At 35.7% G+C, this 21,113-nt stretch overlaps 1 protein-coding gene across 4 annotated transcripts in view; it reads right to left on the reverse strand.

Annotated features, from left to right (window-relative positions):
- Positions 1 to 21,113, reverse strand: part of PHIP (pleckstrin homology domain interacting protein) — a 143,668-nt gene that overhangs the window by 33,997 nt on the left and 88,558 nt on the right. For all 4 annotated transcript variants that reach the window (XM_034962410.3, XM_034962411.3, XM_034962409.3 and 1 more), the window contains 7 exons: positions 19,795 to 19,935; positions 16,933 to 17,009; positions 14,456 to 14,687; positions 10,156 to 10,275; positions 2,343 to 2,450; positions 1,610 to 1,734; positions 1,396 to 1,478 (listed from right to left, as the gene is read on the reverse strand). In XM_034962410.3, the coding sequence (XP_034818301.1) occupies positions 1,396 to 1,478; positions 1,610 to 1,734; positions 2,343 to 2,450; positions 10,156 to 10,275; positions 14,456 to 14,687; positions 16,933 to 17,009; positions 19,795 to 19,935 (886 nt within the window). The remainder of the gene's footprint in view (positions 1 to 1,395; positions 1,479 to 1,609; positions 1,735 to 2,342; positions 2,451 to 10,155; positions 10,276 to 14,455; positions 14,688 to 16,932; positions 17,010 to 19,794; positions 19,936 to 21,113) is intronic.

Here is a 21,113-nt window from a genome sequence, read left to right on the forward strand (position 1 = left end):
TGGGATGTGAAATCCATGAATATGGAAGGGCCAACTTTTCACATCGGGGGGTTCCGTAGGATCAATTCTGGAACCTATGTATGCAAAGATTTTGGTATCCATGGAGGTCCTGGAAGTAATTCCCTGTGGATACTAAGGGACAACTATAACCTCAATACAACTGTGCATAAAATGTATGTGTATTATATTTAATCCATATTCAATTTTTAATCATGACTGTGTAAATACTGCTTGCTCCTAAGCAAAACAGCATATAATTCCTTCCTTATATAATTTTGTTTTCCCTAAAATTAATAATTGCTTCATTTTTTTAATGCTTGGTTTTCAGTGAATTTACAATTAAATCTTCCCACAATCTCTAACAGCTCAAGCTGTAAAAAACATTCTTCAGTGTAATTTTCCACAAAAACAAACTTGTTAGGTAAGTTATGTGTTCCAATTTTTTCCCCCTGAAGACCTTCCTCTTGAAGGAGATTTGGACCTGCTAGGTAGCTGCTATCCTGAGGCTTCTACTGAATATTATTTGGGATTCCTTTTAACTTTTCCTGTTCTGGACTTCCTGTTTCCTGAGGGGATTCCATTCTTTTCCCTTTCTTGGTTACTCCCTTATTTGATGAAACACATCTTTCAAAACTTCTAGGGAAATGGAACATGAGATGTAAATTTTCTTTCTAACTTCCATGTCCATAATTTTGATAACTTCCAAATTTTCCTAATTTCTCCTTACAGAGCACATACAAGTTTTTAACAAAGGACAAACCACCATGTCAATGCATTCTAGTGGCACTGAAGGACAGACTGGTATATCAATTGATGTGCTTTTTCAAACCATACATACCGTGTACACATCATACCATGACACACACTGGTCCTATATGAAATTTTTAAGAGAACTACTCTCATAAGTGGCACATCATCTATATGTAAATTAATGCACCTTAAGTGCCTGAAAACTTTTACAGATTTTAGTTTCTTTGAGACTTGTTTATGATACTAATTTTAAAGATTATAATAGGATTAACCAATAAAAGAAAAATGTCAGTTTAGCTTTAGTCCCAGTACAAACTTATACATCTTGTTAAGCTTCTTTTGGCTTCAAATTTAAATTCTGTTATTAATATTTTTATACAAAAATTTAACTTAACATGTAAAACATGAAAAGAAAAAGTCAAATGTAACAGAAAAAATGTTTGAAATTTCAACATCGACTGTTTTCATTCCTAAACAAAACTTAACAATACCTCTGACATAGTATCTTACTTTGCTATTAACATTCCTACAAATAGCAAAAAGATTTCTCTGATAATCTTTTTCTCAATTATGAAAAATAGTAAATCACTTACTAAGAAAAAAAAACCACATCAAACATCTATAGCTTCTAAATAAATTACCCACCTATATTCCATCGCCTATATTTTGCGTCATCAAATTGTTGTCTCAAGACTAGGAAATCTATAACGTCAGGCATATCATGGTATCTAATTACAAACAGAAACAAATTGATTAGGTCACATACCTAAAAATACCTAAAAGATGTTCAAATGTATCTGAATCTTGAAAAACAATCTACAATACTAAGAAAACCATTGCCTCTTTCAACAGTCCTTACTTCATGGTAAATGATCCGCCAGTCAGTTTACCAGTATCAGGATCTAGAAAAGCAAGTTTAAGGCAGCAAAGGGTAGGTAATCCCACTTCATACTTTATGCCAACTATTTTCATAAGTTCTTGTTCCTGAGAGAGACAGAGAATATAAGAAACCATCTTTACAAAATAAACCACAAAATAGACTGCTACACATTGTTGAGAAAAAACTTCTTGGTTTAAATCTTGATCTGGATGGTGATGACTGTGTACATGTAAAAATTCACTGAGCTCTGTACTTAAGATTTGTGCACTTTATAGTATGCAAGTTACAATGAAATTTTTAAAACATAAAAAAGGAAAGAAAAATAAGGAGAACTTTACTAAAGTATAGTTACTAAAGTAAGTTTTCTATCACCATTCCAAAGACCTATTGGTAACTGAACTACTGATGACAAATCTAGAAATACGCATCAAATTTACGAATAAAAAGCTTACTTTAGACTTATTACCTAATTTTCACTATAACTAAATTTTGTACCCAACCCATAAACTGCATTGGAGTATATAAATTCAGTCAAATCTTGTGTTTCTCTGGATGAAAATTAAACACCTCCTACTCTCTAGGACTGCTTCAATTAAACAAGGTATCTTCATGATGCAGTTTCTTATTGTGTTAATAGTAACCTTTGATACAATTTTCTCCAAAATCCATAATTGTATTTTTGGGGCTATTAAATAATAAATCAATGTCATACCCGTAGCTCCATTTTATGCCATGGTTGTTTTTTGGGATTGATACTATATATTTTATTTTTCCGGGCCATTTCAACATAGGCTTCATGTCCTTGTCGGAAATAATAAACCTAAAAAATAAAGTCATAATCTTACAACCTGGATGTGTTTCCTTTAATCCAATATACAGGGTATCAGCTGAAATTGCAAAGAGAAAATCTAATGCCTTTTGAGCTAATAGAAATTCTAATATTTTCTCCCTCCTCCTTTCTCTCAAGTTGTCTTGACATCACTAAATCATAACCAAAGTGTTCTAAATAACATTACTTTGAATACACACTTATAAGTTAAGATGAAAAGTTATTTTCTGGTTTCACCATTTTATTCTTAAAATCAAAATAAGTTAATCTATGTTGTATAATAACGTTGACTAATAAGCTTATTGTCCTTTTTTGTTGTTAACTTTTTTAGCAAGTAGTTTGTACATATGCAGAAAACATTGAAATGAAAAATGTACTTTCACATATATTTTAATCCTTACACAAATCCTGGTAAGACAGCAGGGCATACATTTATCCACATTTCATGAAGATCAAATTTAAGTGACTCCTGACTACTGTCTTGGAGAACTAGTACTTGAACACAGCAGTCTGACACCCACTAGTAGAAGAACGTGTTTTAAAATGCTAAGTTTTTAGTAACATTTTGGGATAGCCACTATCCCATACTTTCATTCTATTCATTAATACCATTATTGTGGGGAGGGGCCGAGATGGCCGAATAGGAACAGCTCCAGTCTGCAGCTCCCAGCCTGAGCGATGCAGAAGACGGGTGATTTCTGCATTTCCATCTGAGGTAACGGGTTCATCTCACTAGGGAGTGCCAGACAGCGGGCGCAGGTCAGTGGGTGCACGCACTGTGCGCGAGCCGAAGTAGGGAGAGGCATTGCCTCACTCAGGAATTTCCGCACAAGGAGTCAGGGAGTTCCCTTTCCTAATCAAAGAAAGGGGTGACGGACGGCACCTGGAAAATCGCGTCACTCCCACCCGAATACTGCGCTTTTCCAACGGGCTTAAAAAACCCGCACCTGGCTCGGAGGGTCCTACCCCACGGAGTCTCGCTGATTGCTAGCACAGCAGTCTGAGATCAAACTGCAAGGCGGCAGCGAGGCTGGGGGAGGGGCGCCCACGATTGCCCAGGCTTGCTTAGGTAAACAAAGCAGCCGGGAAGCTCGAACTGGGTGGAGCCCACCACAGCTCAAGGAGGCCTGCCTGCCTCTGTAGGCTCCACCTCTGGGGGCAGGGCACAGACAAACAAAAAGACAGCAGTAACCTCTGCAGACTTAAATGTCCCTGTCTGACAGCTTTGAAGAGAGCAGTGGTTCTCCCAGTACGCAGCTGGAGATATGAGAACGGGCAGACTGCCTCCTCAAGTGGGTCCCTGACCCCTGACCCCTGAGCGGCCTAACTGGGAGGCACCCTCCAGCAGGGGCACGCTGACACCTCACACTGCAGGGTACTCCAACAGACCAGCAGCTGAGGGTCCTGTCTGTTAGAAGGAAAACTAACAAACAGAAAGGACATCCACACCAAAAACCCATCTGTACATCACCATCACCAAAGACAAAAAGTAGATAAAACCACAAAGATGGGGAAAAAACAGAACAGAAAAACTGGAAACTCTAAAAATCAGAGCGCCTCTCCTCCTCCAAAGGAACGCAGCTCCTCACCAGCAACGGAACAAAGCTGGATGCAGAATGACTTTGACGAGCTGAGAGAAGAAGGCTTCAGACGATCAAATTACTCTGAGCTACGGGAGGACATTCAAACCAAAGGCAAAGAAGTTGAAAACTTTGAAAAAAATTTAGAAGAATGTGTAACTAGAATAACCAATACAGAGAAGTGCTTAAAGGAGCTGATGGAGCTGAAAACCAAGGCTCGAGAACTACGTGAAGAATGCAGAAGCCTCAGGAGCCGATTCGATGAACTGGAAGAAAGGGTATCAGCAATGGAAGATGAAATGAATGAAATGAAGCGAGAAGGGAAGTTTAGAGAAAAAAGAATAAAAAGAAACGAGCAAAGCCTCCAAGAAATATAGGACTATGTGAAAAGACCAAATCTATGTCTGATTGGTGTACCTGAAAGTGATGGGGAGAATGGAACCAAGTTGGAAAACACTCTGCAGGATATTATCCACGAGAATTTCCCCAATCTAGCAAGGCAGGCCAACATTCAGATTCAGGAAATACAGAGAACGCCACAAAGATACCCCTCGAGAAGAGCAACTCCAAGACACATAATTGTCAGATTCACCAAAGTTGAAATGAAGGAAAAAATGTTAAGGGCAGCCAGAGAGAAAGGTCGGGTTACGCTCAAAGGGAAGCCCATCAGACTAACAGCAGATCTCTAGGCAGAAACTCTACAAGCCAGAAGAGAGTGGGGGCCAATATTCAACATTCTTAAAGAAAAGAATTTTCAACTCAAAATTTCATATCCAGCCAAACTAAGCTTCAGAACTGAAGGAGAAATAAAATCCTTTACAGACAAGCAAATGCTGAGAGATTTTGTCACCACCAGGCCTGCCCTACAAGAGCTCCTGAAGGAAGCGCTAAACATGGAAAGGAAAAACCGGTACCAGCTGCTGCAAAATCATGCCAAAATGTAAAGACCATTGAGACTAGGAAGAAACTGCATCAACTAACGAGCAAAATAACCAGCTAACATCATAATGACAGGATCAAATACACACATAACACTATTAACTTTAAATGTAAACGGACTAAATGCTCCAATTAAAAGACACAGACTGGAAAATTGGATAAAGAGTCAAGACCCATCAGTGTGCTGTATTCAGGAAATCCATCTCACGTGCAGAGACACACATAGGCTCAAAATAAAAGGAGGGAGGAAGAGCTACCAAGCAAATGGAAAACAAAAAAAGGCAGGGGTTGCAATCCTAGTCTCTGATAAAACAGACTTTAAACCAACAAAGATCAAAAGAGACAAAGAAGGCCATTACATAATGGTAAAGGGATCAATTCAACAAGAACAGCTAACTATCCTAAATATATATGCACCCAATACAGGAGCACCCAGATTCATAAAGCAAGTCTTGAGTGACCTACAAGGAGACTTAGACTCCCACACATTAATAATGGGAGACTTTAACACCCCACTGTCAACATTAGACAGATCAACGAGACAGAAAGTCAACAAGGATACCCAGGAATTGAACTCAGCTCTGCACCAAGCAGACCTAATAGACATCTACAGAACTCTCCACCCCAAATCAACAGAATATACATTTTTTTCAGCACCACACCACACCTATTCCAAAATTGACCACATACTTGGAAGTAAAGCTCTCCTCAGCAAATGTAAAAGAACAGAAATTATAACAAACTATCTCTCAGACCACAGTCCAATCAAACTAGAATTCAGGATTAAGAATCTCACTCAAAACCGCTCAACTACATGGAAACTGAACAACCTGCTCCTGAATGACTACTGAGTACATAATGAAATGAAGGCAGAAATAAAGATGTTCTTTGAAACCAACGAGAACAAAGACACAACATACCAGAATCTCTGGGACGCATTCAAAGCAGTGTGTAGAGGGAAATTTATAGCACTAAATGCCCACAAGAGTAAGCAGGAAAGATCCAAAATGGACACCCTAACATCACAATTAAAAGAACTAGAAAAGCAAGAGCAAACACATTCAAAAGCTAGCAGAAGGCAAGAAATAACTAAAATCAGAGCAGAACTGAAGGAAATAGAGACACAAAAAACCCTTCAAAAAATTAATGAATCCAGGAGCTGGTTTTTTGAAAGGATCAACAAAATTGATAGACCGCCAGCAAGACTAATAAAAGAAAAAAAGAGAGAAGAATCAAATAGACGCAATAAAAAATGATAAAGGGGATATCACCACCGATCCCACAGAAATACAAACTACCATCAGAGAATACTACAAACACCTCTACGCAAATAAACTAGAAAATCTAGAAGAAATGGATAAATTCCTTGACACATACACTCTCCCAAGACTAAACCAGGAAGAAGTTGAATCTCTGAATAGACCAATAACAGGATCTGAAATTGTGGCAATAATCAATAGCTTACCAACCAAAAAGAGTCCAGGATCACATGGATTCACAGCCGAATTCTACCAGAGGTACAAGGAGGAACTGGTACCATTCCTTCTGAAACTATTCCAATCAACAGAAAAAGCGGGAATCCCCCCTAACTCATTTTATGAGGCCAGCATCATTCTGATACCAAAGCTGGGCAGAGACACAACCAAAAAAGAGAATTTTAGACCAATATCCTTGATGAACATTGATGCAAAAATCCTCTATAAAATACTGGCAAACCGAATCCAGCAGCACATCAAAAAGCTTATCCACCATGAACAAGTGGGCTTCATCCCTGGGATGCAAGGCTGGTTCAATATACGCAAATCAATAAATGTAATCCAGCATATAAACAGAGCCAAAGACAAAAACCACATGATTATCTCAATCGATGCAGAAAAGGCCTTTGACAAAATTCAACAACCTTTCATGCTAAAAACTCTCAATAAATTAGGTATTGATGGGATATATTTCAAAATAATAAGAGCTATCTATGACAAACCCACAAGCCAATATCATACTGAATGGGCAAAAACTGGAAGCATTTCCTTTGAAAACTGGCACAAGACAGGGATGCCCTCTCTCACCACTCCTATTCAACATAGTGTTGGAAGTTCTGGCCAGGGCAATTAGGCAGGAGAAGGAAAGAAAGGGTATTCAATTAGGAAAAGAGGAAGTCAAATTGTCCCTGTTTGCAGATGACATGATTGTGTATCTAGAAAACCCCACTGTCTCAGCCCAAAATCTCCTTAAGCTGATAAGCAACTTCAGCAAAGTCTCAGGATACAAAATCAATGTGCAAAAATCACAAGCATTCCTATACACCAACAATGGACAAACAGAGAGCCAAATCATGAGTGAACTCCCATTCACAATTGCTTCAAAGAGAATAAAATACCTAGGAAGCCAACTTACAAGGGATGTGAAGGACCTCTTCAAGGAGAACTACAAACCACTGCTCAAGGAAATAAAAGAGGATACAAACAAATGGAAGAACATTCCATGATCATGGGTAGGAAGAATCAATATTGTGAAAATGGCCATACCGCCCAAGGTAATTTACAGATTCAATGCCATCCCCATCAAGCTACCAATGACTTTCTTCACAGAATTGGAAAAAACTACTTTAAAGTTCATATAGAACCAAAAAAGAGCCCGCATTGCGAAGTCAATCCTAAGCCAAAAGAACAAAGCTGGAGGCATCACACTACCTGACTTCAAACTATACTACAAGGCTACAGTAACCAAAACAGCATGGTACTGGTACCAAAACAGAGATATAGATCAATGGAACAGAACAGAGCCCTCAGAAATAACGCCGCATATCTACAACTACCTGATCTTTGACAAACCTGAGAAAAACAAGCAATGGGGAAAGGATTCCCTATTTCATAAATGGTGCTGGGAAAACTGGCTAGCCATATGTAGAAAGCTGAAACTGGATCCCTTCCTTACACCTTATACAAAAATCAATTCAAGATGGATTAAAGACTTAAACGTTAGACCTAAAACCATAAAAACCCTAGAAGAAAACCTAGGCATTACCATTCAGGACATAGGCATGGGCAAGGACTTCATGTCTAAAACACCAAAAGCAATGGCAACCAAAGCCAAAATTGACAAATGGGATCTAATTAAACTAAAGAGCTTCTGCACAGCAAAAGAAACTACCATCAGGCAACCTACAAAATGGGAGAAAATTTTCGCAACCTACTCATCTGACAAAGGGCTAATACCCAGAATCTACAATGAACTCAAACAAATTTACAAGAAAAAAACAAACAACCACATCAAAAAGTGGGCGAAGGACATGAACAGACACTTCTCAAAAGAAGACATTTATGCAGCCAAAAAACACATGAAAATATGCTCACCATCACTGGCCATCAGAGAAATGCAAATCAAAACCACAATGAGATACCATCTCACACCAGTTAGAATGGCAATCATTAAAAAGTCAGGAAACAACAGGCGCTGGAGAGGATGTGGAGAAATAGGAACACTTTTACACTGTTGGTGGGACTGTAAACTAGTTCAACCATTGTGGAAGTCAGTGTGGCGATTCCTCAGGGATCTAGAACTAGAAATACCATTTGACCTAGCCATCCCATTACTGGGTATATACCCAAAGGACTACAAATCATGCTGCTATAAAGACACATGCACACATATGTTTATTGCGGCAGTATTCACAATAGCAAAGACTTGGAACCAACCCAAATGTCCAACAATGATAGACTGGATTAAGAAAATGTGGCACATATACACCATGGAATACTATGCAGCTATAAAAAATGATGAGTTCATGTCCTTTGTAGGGACATGGATGAAATTGGAAACCATCATTCTCAGTAAACTATCGCAAGAACAAAAAACCAAACACCGCATATTCTCACTCATAGGTGGGAATTGAACAATGAGATCACATGGACACAGGAAGGGGAACATCACACTCTGGGGACTGTTGTGGGGTGGGGGAGCAGGGAAGGATAGCATTGGGAGATATACCTAATGCTAGATGACGAGTTAGTGGGTGCAGCACACCAGCATGGCACATGTATACGTATGTAACTAACCTGCACAATGTGCACATGTACCCTAAAACTTAAATAAAAAAAAAAAATACTATTATTGCTCCAGTTGTCTGGAACTTTAAATGATGGAATAGTGCTGAATAATGAAGACCTTCAAGCACCTTTAAGCACCAGCAGCTAAAAAGACAACCTAACCATTTTGAAAGGAAATCATTCAACAAGGAATTACAAACTTTTCTGGCCATGTTGAAATAATGTATTAAATATAATTTCACATCTTAATGCTACAGGATGTTAAGATCTATCACTGTACTATACCACAACAATGTGGTAATGCTCTGTGGTCTTCAAGTCGTATGAGGCAAGTAGGATTTTTAAATAAATTCTTTCAGACTGTTCTTTAGAATCACTCTAGCATTAAAAAGTTTTTGTTTTCTTTTTTTTTCTTAAAGTGTCAATTACCACTTTAAACTGTAAATTAGTGTGCTTTGCTAAAGAAGCCTCTATTTTAATTCCCAATTTATTTATGGTCAATCTGTTGGACACCAGATAACACTGCCTCTTAAAATTTGTGTACAAAACAAGGAGACATTAACCTTGAGTAAAAAATGTTGAGACCAGTTCTTACATTTTCATTCTAAATTCACAAGTACATATTCTAAAACAATGGTCTCATCCTCATTTTCTTAAAAATTAAACAGTATTTCTTATTCTAAGATTATAGATTTTTTAAAGATCTAATGAACTGTGAACACTGTGGGTAAACAAAACACTAACACTTTTTGAAATAAAATTAAATGAAAATAAATTGCTAAATTTCATTTTTCCTTTAACATGGTATACATTAAGCCTTAAAATAAATGAATATATTTTAATTTAAAAAGAAAAAGAAAGCTGGCAATAAAACCCTCTTACTAAAACATACATTTCTTTTTAAAACACTAACAAAATTTTCATTCTTATAATATTCAGATTTACAGCAGCTTCAAAGAAGATTATCATTAGATTTTCACTCCTAATTGTACTTTCTCCATACATAGATACAAACATCTAGAATGAGATACTTTACAAAACTGCTTCTATTTTCCAGAAGTCTATTTCAAGAGCTGTTAAAAAATGTTTAAAACTATGTGAGGAAAAATGGATAATTTAAAACTTTTAAAGTACCTCATCACCCATCTGTGGCACAAATGGACATCTTCGGGGAATAGTATCTGTAATCCATGTTGATGGCAACCATTCTTCTAATGTCAAACCATTTTCAGTTAGTTCTCCCACAGCCAATCTCTGACAAAATTTAGAACATTGTTAAGTAATAATCAAAAAAGCATTAATCCACCAATCTACTCTTTAAAATAACTATAAAGATGATTAAATAAAAGGGGAAGGGCACCATTGTACAATATTATATACAGTTGGCCCTGTGTATCCGTGGGTTCCACATCCATGCATTCAACCGACCTTGACTGAAAATATTTGGGAAAAAAATTCCACAAAGTTCCAACAGGCAAAACTTGAATTTGCTACATTCTGAATACTATGTTGAATCCACACAAATAAAATGATGTGTAGGCACTGCAGTAGGTATTATAAATAATCTAGAAATGATTTAAAGTATATAAGAGACTGTGTGTAGGTCACATGCAAATACTACATGCCATTTTTTATAAGAGACTTGAACATCCCTGGATTTTGTTATCTGCAGGGGTCTTGGGACCAATCCTCCGTGTCTACTGAGAGATGACTATCCTTTAAGCAACAAAACACTTATTCTAGAAAAAATGGCAGCAGTGGCAACACAGTTATTCAATCTCTCCAAATCACTGTCTACAAAGAGAACTAACTAGAAGCAAAACCCAAAAATCCATAGCCAACACTCACAACAAGGTAACAAGATATCCCCACAAACCCCAAAGTACAAGCTCTGTGTATTCTCCTTTCCTTTCAAAATGCTATCAATTTTATAAACATTCCATATAACAAACCAAGACAGCCTAGAGTTTTTTTTAATCCTAGTTATAGTAAGTTACAACTAAATAAGGTATTCTCATAGGAGTTGAGTAGTGCAAGATGTAGAAAGCTAATTATTTCCATAAGCTGGACATTACACTTCTACACAGCATGAGAAACTATGCCTCTGAGAAAGTTCCTTAACTTTGCTGGTCACCCACAAGTGGCCACAATGGTCTTGATGTTGTTACCTCAGACTCAGGAAAAAAATGAACTTTCTAAGAACATCTGAAACCTAATATTTTTACAAGTAAAAAAATGTTATGCAATTGATTAAAGTCTTTTGTGAATCACATGTAAAACATTAAAAATGATTGTACACTAAGACTGCTACATTTTACTTGTGTTTTTTTAAAAACAAGGTAGTGTAATTATCAGTATAAAATAATACTTGTTTACTAAAAGAAGCAATGCCATAACATGATATCAGAGAACACTACTTGCAATAGGTAATACTACTACTTCCCAACTGTAGTAGTTGTCATTTTCCTCTTTTTCCTATTAGCCACAGCCACACTGAGTGTTTCTCAGTCAAACACATCAAGAGCATTACCCTGGAGAGTTAGGGTAAAGGTCTTTGGAATTTACTGTACGTGAGATGGGCTCGTTACAGAATTTTAGGCAGAAGCACAGTACGATCTCACTTATATTTTAAAAGGATCACTCTGGATGCATCAAAACAAGGATCAGCAAATCATGACCCTCAGGGCAAGTCTGGCCTGCCACAATTTTCATAAATTTTTATTGGAACACAGCCATACCCATTTATGTATTGTCTATAAATGCTATTATGGCAGAGTAGCTGGCCTTCTGTAGAAAAAATCTGTCAACCTATGCTTTAAAGAATAGACCCTAGGGAGAAACAAGGAGAAACAGGAAGACACATGAGATGCTACCACAGTAATATAAATGAGAGTTCAGGGTGATTCACACCAATGTGATGGCAGTGGAGTGGTGAAAAACAGTAAAGTGCTGAATATACTTATAATCCATTAGATAATTAATTCCCTGATGGACTGGATGTGGAATATGAGAGAAAAAGAGGAATCAAAGATATCTCCAGGGTTTCTGGTATAAACAACTAAGAGAGTCGTCATATTACGGAGATAGAGGGCTGGGGTACAGCGGGTTTGAGAAAAAAGCTTGGTAAATAAGTTTTGTAGGTGTTGGATGTGAGGAGTAAAATGATACCCAAGCAGTAATTTGATATATACACAGTTATCAAATAAAGTAGCCATTATGTTATGCACTGAGTATATCACAGAGATCCCACAACCCAGGAACTTCCACTGTGCTTTATTCAGAGCAGCTGCTTTCAGTTTTGTATACTGAGGAGCTAAAAGTTTGTTTGAAAAAGGTTTCCTTTGACTAATAAAAAGGAAAAGAAAGACAGAAAAGTTTGAAAATCATAATTCTAGCCTCAATATGGACTATTAATTGCTAGGCAAGGATTTCTCCCCATAAGGAATTTATCTATGTTCAATGGGGAAGCTAACAACTTTTACATCAAGACAGGTAAGTTGTATATTAAATAAGAATAATCATATGTATGACTGAAAGACTTTGGGCATCACCAAAAATCATTATGAGGACATATCTTATTCCCCAATAATTCCTGAGGAACTTAGAATGTTTGGTTGAGGAAGATTTCTGTCACTTATTAATTATAACCATTAAAGGGTTAAGAATGCATTGAGTATTCTTTAACATTTCCAGCTCCATGATTTGAGGTTTTTTTAAATATGGAAAGTATAAATAATTTCTTTCCTTTCCAACCATGGGAATGCTTGCTTCTAGGTGCAGCTCAAATCTTATTTCCTCTAGGAAATCTCATCTGAAATCCCAACATAAGATGACCCTGTTTAAGAATGGAAATACTTTTATGTTTATTTGAGATAACTAGAGGACTAGGGAATAAGAACAAGTCCATCTACTGTTACATCACTGCTAGGCATGCGAACAAAATTTAAACTAAAGGGAATACCCTCCAGTATCCTAACCTTACCATATTTAAAGTGACCCACATAATTGTATTGGCAGAGTCATCCTATCACAATACTTTGTTGCAACAACACAGTGAAATTAAAACATGCCAAATGTTAACAATAGATCTATATGTGCCAGTGCATGAAGGAGCCCATGGTATTAGTTTGAGGAAAATTATCAAATTAAGGGGACCAGATGAAGCAAACTGTACTCCTGGGATGAAGGAACTGTTCTCACAGTAACTTATCACTGCAAACCTCAAAAGTTCATCAAAACTGTCCTGAGATGAAAAAGAATATTTACCTAATTAGCCAGACACATGGCTAAATCAGTTTTCTTTAACCAATCTGTCTACTACATACATAAAATAACAAATCAGACTACATTTATCATCACTGACAAGGTAGAAAAGAAAATGTGTGGGTAAATGTGTGGCATTCTCTTTGGTAAAGCTTCCCCAAACAAAAGCAAAGGAGACAACAAGAAAAACAGCAGCTGTGGAATCCAAATTAAAGTAACTCATAATTATAAAGCTGAAACAAGAACTCAACAAATGTAGATAAAATAAACACTTAAAAGAGATATATTCTTATACTTTTTGAAAGCTCTGTGGGAATAAAGACCCTACGGTCTCCTATTTAATTCTACAAACGACAATTTATACTTAAATGGTAGAGGTTACAAAAAAATCTTCCTTTTAACCAAATACTGCTTCCCATTTACAGTCTTTTGGGAAGCAGAAAACATGCCCCTCGTGTTGTATTTACTTTAGAACAAAAATTAAACAGGTCTCATTTTCATTCCTATGTTAAAGAATTTCAACTCCATAAGAGCTGACAGATATTCTTCCTATAATATTTCTTACGTTCTCTGCTTTCTCTCAAATTGTCCACAGACCTAATTGTGGTAATCAAATCAATACTGCTACTGACCAAAGGACTGAAAACTTATAGCTCACACACTGTAGATTAATGAAGGAATGTTACAAGACCATCTTACCCCACTTTAGCTTCATATTCGCCTTGGGGTCAACTGTAACAAGTTGTGTCATTTCTACTCTGTGTGATGTTCCTCACAGACTTTGTTTATTTTCAGCAATAACAATTAATAAGGATGGTTAAACATAAAGGCAATTCATAGACTAATATACTATATGTTTTGTATCATTATGTATTTCACATTAAAAAATCCCACCAAACTGTCAAGAAAAATCTGATCTTTTTAAGGTTAAATGTTCAATGTTTAGAATATGGCAATTTTGTAAGTAAATACTTTTACATGTTAAATACCTAAAAACTCGAATAAACTAAATATATTTAGGTAAACTTTTTTACTACTGTGTACTTCTGAGTTTTTTCTATTATTATTTGCTGATACACTTCAACAATGTTTGTGATCAATTGTACTTCAAGATGTGTGCTTTAAACTGTTTCTCTAGAAAACACCAAATTTGTAATGTTAAAAACCAAACCTTTTGTTTTCTTTCTTTGGGCTTCTTTTTCTTTGGTGATATTGGTCCATCTTTTTCTTCATTTACTTTTTTCTTTTCCTTTTTAATCTGTTTTTGCTTCTGTTTTTCAGATTCTTCTTCTTCATCTGAACTGCTTTCTGCTTTCTTGGTTTTATTCTTAGGAACTTTCTTTGGTGGCTGCAGATTAATTCCTGCATCTGCTGTCCAGTCAGAGTAATCACTGGAGTAGTCACTAGAAGGAGAGAAGGGATTATTAGACAACACACAAGATAAAATTTTAAGACTTGTTTTATAAAAACGAAAAGAAAGATTATAATAAAGAGAAATGACAGAACAAATACTTAAACTAACAAAAAAAACTTCCCTAATTTTCAACTCATCTTCAAAAGTTTCTTGAAATTCTATAGGCTTTACTTAAATATCGCAAAAAAACTCCCCCAAAACCTGAAGATACATAAAGTCACAACTTTAAGTGAAAAAACAAATTTAAGTACCTTCCAAGATTTTAAGAAAAATATTGACTTCTGAGTGTTGCATATGTTACAAATTCTGTGAGCATATAAAAATAAGAGGGGGTCACTTTTCTCAGTTCTATTGACAGCAAAAAGATAACCGTGGAGCGTGGAGAGCACAGAAGGTGACAACATTAAGGAGATATGGGGATTCCTTTTTTAAGGGGAGGTGGGAGTTCCAGACAGGGGGAACTCTTATGGTCCAGTACTAGTGCTCTCAGGGTAGCTGGATATTGAACTGGCAGAGTCAGAAGTGTTCCTACCCAGGGGAAAGACTGTGTTTGCAAACTTTACTCTGCATGTAAAGTAACAAAATTTCATTTAGATAAAATTATTCTACCTACCTACACCCTACACGTTAGGTGTATCTTATGCTTCAAAGCATGCCATGATTCAGAAAAATACAGGCCTTACTATATTTTGTATACTGCTTCCAATCATGTTTGTCATTTCTTTTTAGTGTACCTTCATTGACAAATGATTTACTGAACCAATCATGTTGCAAAATAAAGAATCTAGTTGTATTATCTTCTATATTAATTTTAGTATGTGAGCATATTTACTTATTTTGTACAATTTTATGAACATAAATGTCTTAAAGGAACCTAAGTTATACTACGTTAAAAGCAATAATTAGCTTTCCCAGATTTAATGATATATGACCTCATGCCTCTAAAAATACTGCTGTTAACATTAACACTGAAAAAGCAGATTTTTCTGGAGCTTTATTCCATTGTCACTAACCCTCCCCACTACCCCTCTCCACTGTCCAAATGTTCTTTATAAGCACGTACCTAAATCTCTGATTATCCTAATCATCCCAGATAAGAATCAAATAATTAAGATGTTCTCTAGCATGATTTAGTGATTTCACTATGAAATTTAAAATGATTTTTAAGAACTTACACTATTTTCAGCTATGCTATTCTAAAATAGGTTGTCTTCAACTTATGAGCATTTTATTTATACTAGCTCCAGCCATGGCCACTGTAAATAGTACCTGCCAAATCACACAGTTATCACTCTCTGGAGTACTTGGCTCTTACAGAAGATCTTCTGCTGTCAGCATAAACATAATTACAAACTCCAGAGTCCAGCATTCTTTACAACCGTCCTCAACTGCTAAAACCACCACTACTCTTTTAATACAGGAACTCCTATGTCATCTCAGGGTTTGAAATACTCTGATTCTGCTGTCGAGCCAAAAGAAATTCAATTTTTCCTTCATTGACCTGTTTTGAATACATAAAACTACTAGATATAACCACACACATTTGCACATCATTACCAGAAATCACTACTGTGGGAATAGGAGAGCCCTTGATTGTACAACTGAGGAACTCTTACAGCCTCTACTTCATACTTTGTCTCTTCTATTTTAAGAGCCACTAAGGTGGGGGATAAGTGTAGCAGCTAATCATAATTGCCATCCCCAAAGGCTATACTCTCTTTTTGCTATTAAGACCTTGCAAAGTTAGCCAAGGTCATAAGCTCTGCAACAATGTGAATCGCCAGTACAAGGAGTTGAAGGAATCCTCACTGGTGTGGTCAAATAAGGTAGGCATAACAAGAAAAAGAAGAGCTTATTCCTCTTATCATTAGTATTCCATAAATTCCACTATATAAGATAGTTAACTCAGGAGGCTTGCATTGCTTTCTTAACTTCACACTTTTCAAAACCAGTAATGAAACTGGTTTGCAATTCAACATTATAATGGTATTCAGAAGAAACAATACTAAGATGATAAAGTTAAAAGCATCATTTTGCAGATCTAGTTGCAATCACCAAAAAATTATTTTCTATAGAGAACATATATCAGAAAATCTACATTTCATACAACTTCAAAAACTCTCTGAAGAACTTTGAACTTACAGAGACTTTGAAACGTGTTGCTGGTTAAAAAAAAAAAACACCTTTCTAAAGATTTTATATAACATTTGGAAAAATAAAAAGCATTCATTTACCTAGAACTGCCATCACTGTGCCATGCTCTCTCTTCTTCTTCGGATGTTCCACCACTGACAGCAACTACTTCGCCTTCCTAAGATATGTTGAATACATGTCTTATTGCATAATTTTATAAAATAACATTTTATGATTACAGAAAATATCAGTGATATCTTATAATATCAGTCATATTGGGATATTTAAAATTTGATTTAAATTAGTTGCAAAGGGTGTTGTGGCTCACGCCTGTAATCCCAACACTTTGAGAGGTCGAGGTGGGCAGATCACTTAAGGTTAGGGGTTCGAGACCAGCCTGGCCAACGTGGCGACACCCTGTCTCTACTAAAACACACAAAAAATTAGCTGGGAATGGTGGCAGATGCCTGTAATCCCAGCTACTTGGGAGACTGAGGCACGGAATTGCTTGAACCCAGGAGGCGGAGGTTGCCGTGAGCTGAGATCGCACCACTACACTCCAGAGACTGTCTCAAAAATAATAATAATAAAATAATAAAAGAGTCAGCTGCTTCTGTTTAAAAAATTAGTTGCAAAATACAGCTTTTACCTTTTTTTCACAAATAAATGAGAATATGTAAATGTATATAAAGACATAATACTTACTAATATTGGATTCAGAGCAATCCTACAGATTACCATTGTAAAAGCCTCATAACGTATCTAGATAAAATGATATCAAATTCCATATTTACATTTGAAATTAATTTTTACTTCTTGAGCCTTTTTAAAACACTAAGCTTTCTCTTCTATAGGTGCTTTGAGAAGGCACATTTATGTTTTATTTATTATAGGCACATTTATGTTTTACTTATTAAAACAGCCGTCCCATATAAAAAAGGATGTTCCACTTCTGGTCTTATTTTATCTAAATGGTAAAGGATTAAAAAATACTTAAACACTCTGTTTCTCTTTGGTAAATATTCATGAGTAAACAAAGAATATTATCTGTGAAAGCATTTTCTTCATAAAGTTGGGTTTTTTGATGGCAAAAATGTTGCATGTCTTCCTCACTTAAATAAACTTTATGCTCCAATAACAATAACACCTCGTATTTATTAAGCTTTTACTGTATGTTACAAACTATTCTAAGCACTTTGTATGTATCACCCCATTTGGGCTTGACAATGCACTACTGGTGATAGAGAGTTACTTAAATAAACAAACTAAAGCTTTAAAAATTTGAGAATTTTGCCCAAGGTGGCACAACTAATAAGCAACAAAACTTGATTTAAGCCCAGGTCACTTTAGTCCAAACCCTGGACAACATTCTGTAAGAATGGTGTTACTTACTTGCTGGGCATATTCAGATAACTTTTAAAGAGGACAATGGGGTGGATTCTTTTAATATTTAAATAAAATAATATACTAGGGACAAAAGTTTTCCCATTTTGATGTTTTAATGAAGAATGTGAATTATATGTCTATTCCACAGTTATGAAAACTAAGCAAAAATGAAAAAATCACATTTGCATATTTTATTAACAAAAAGCATATTTTATTAACAAATTTAATCACTGCTCGATATAACAAATCTAAGCAAGTGATATGATTTTTCCCACATTTTGTGTGTTACTTCCTTAAAGGGGGGAAAAAGAAACAGAATTATTCCTACATTCCAAATACAAAATACTAAAGTACAAAACATCTGAACCAAAAAATCAGAATTCTTTCCAATTAATTAGTATACTGTGCCCAAAGTGATACTTTGTTCTCAATGGACTCCTCTAGAAATATATTCTAAATTTCTAAAAGGATGTTAAAGCATAAATAAATTAGTTTGAAGACACTTGAAGGACTTATTGTAACAGATGTGTTTCTGGAAGTACAGTTCTTAAGTTTCTAATAAACAGAATATTTTAAATATTATATAGAAACTTAATATTTAGAGGAAACTCTTTCAAAAATAAAGAGACATTTTATAAGATAAATAATTAGCCCACATGTATTTTATGTTTTGTATGTCTATCCAAATTACCATGTGTCAAATTCATATAATCAGTATATTTCTCTTTTTTTGCTAGAATGAATATATCAGTTTGACCTGGCTATATGAGGACCCAAAGCTATTGGAGACTAACTTAAATTGTGGTTAGAATACTCTCAGTTTGAGAGTTAATGTTGCCCTGGATAAAGAGAATATATTTAGAGAATTCTCATATATGCCTAGCATTTCAAAGCACAACATGGCTTCAAAAGTGTATAGTAGTCAATATCTAAAATGATTACATCTCTAACCTGTAAAGAAGGAAGGTGATGGGAAAGGTTGAGAAGAAAAGAAGAATGGAGATGGTTTAACTGCTTAATAAGATTGGTTTATGATTGCAAATTGATTGCCTTCACTGAAATAATATATAATTTAGTAAGGACAGTAATATTTACTGAAATAATGACGCATGAGGAATATTTAAAAATTACACTGAGAAAGCTGTAAACTGGTACAGAGATTAAAAACTAACAAAAATTGTCAAATATTTATTGATTTGTTGTTATACTTACACTACACTACAGCTTCATGGTACCACTTAAAAAGCTTGGCTTTCAAGTAAAACAAACTTGCATTTAATCCCTGCTCTACCTCTTAATAGGTGACTGTATAGTCTAAATATCTTTGAGCCTCAGAATCCTTATCTATAAAATGAGAATAATTAATTCACATGAGTTTATTTTGTGGATTTGAAATTATGTGTATGTGTGCCATGCCTAGAAATAGATTTTTAGAAAATAAAAGCTGTATCATAAGACCCCAAAATACCATATTTAAGCTACATCTACAAACATATCAATAAATGCGAAGAATGAAACTCATATTTAAAAAAATAAGTAAAAATGACATCTAATTTATGAATGTGCTGATATCTTACATCTGAAGAACTACTGCCATTTTCTATCTCTTCTGAGGGTCTAGGAGTCTCTTCCAATGCAGATCTTGTACGATAATTGTGTTGATTTGTCTGTTGCTTTTTGGATTCTCCAAGATCCAGGAAATGCTCATGAGCATGATTCTAGAAAAAAATAAATTAAATTTATTCACAGATTGTTTAAAGAGCAGGATTTTTAGTTTAAAAGTTAAAATTTTTTAATTAAAAAAATTCAAGCTGGGCATGGTGGCGCATGCCTATAGTCCCAGCTACTTGGGAAGATTGCTTGAGCCTAGGAGTTCAAGGCTGCAGGGAGGGATGATTGCACCACTGCACTACAGCCTGGGTGACAAAGTGAGACAATTTATCCTAACATACAACAACAATAAAAACATTTGTTCATATTTAAGATTTCACTTAAATGGATGAGGTTATAGTACCAACTCAAATATTTTAACATTCATCAAGTTAAAGGCTTATCATGGTTATGCTGACATTTACTTGCTGATTGATTAGTTACAAAAACGCTGTTTTTTTTTTCTAATTAATGACAGACATAAGGATTCATGATAAAAGACTAAACCAAACACTGAACTCTTCTGTATCTACATCAAACCTATAGAAATGATGTAAGAAAAAGGATAATGGGCTATGAGGCATATGTAATAGGCAGAGGCAAATTGGAAACCAAAATGGGGATCATAAAGCTACCCTGCCACCATGAAGATAAGATGCCATGTGGCTGGGTTATTTTTCTTCTGCTGGAATAAATGTGAGAAGTCTTCTGCAGAAGAGAATACAACCAATAAACACTAAAAAACTGATAAAGTACAACACAGTGATGAAGACAAACTCAATAAACATTAAAATTTATACCTAAAAAACACAAAAAACTTAATAAAGCTATCTCAAAAGTGAATACAAAGGCCAGCCATGGTAGCTCATGCCTGTAATCCCAGTACTTTGGGAGGCCAATGTGGGAGAATCCTGCTTTGGGGTCAGGAGTTTAAGACTGGCCAGGGCAATGGCAAGACCCTGTCTCTACAAAGTTAAAAAATAAAATTTAAAGTTAGCCAGGCATGGTGGTATAAACCTATAGTCCCAGCTATTTGGGATGAGAAGGCAAGAGGATCACTTGAGGCAGTCCAAGGCTGCAGTCAGCTAGGACTGTCCCAACGCACTCTGGCCTGGGTAACACAATGAGACTCTGTCTCCCCACCAACCAAACAAAAAAGAGAATCACATCCATGAAATAAATGCAGGGTCTTGTCTTAGAAAAAAACAAAGACTCAATTAGACATCCTTGAAATAGAAAATAACCA

Source organism: Pan paniscus, chromosome 5 (assembly GCF_029289425.2).
Source record: "Pan paniscus chromosome 5, NHGRI_mPanPan1-v2.0_pri, whole genome shotgun sequence".
Lineage (NCBI taxonomy): Eukaryota > Metazoa > Chordata > Mammalia > Primates > Hominidae > Pan > Pan paniscus.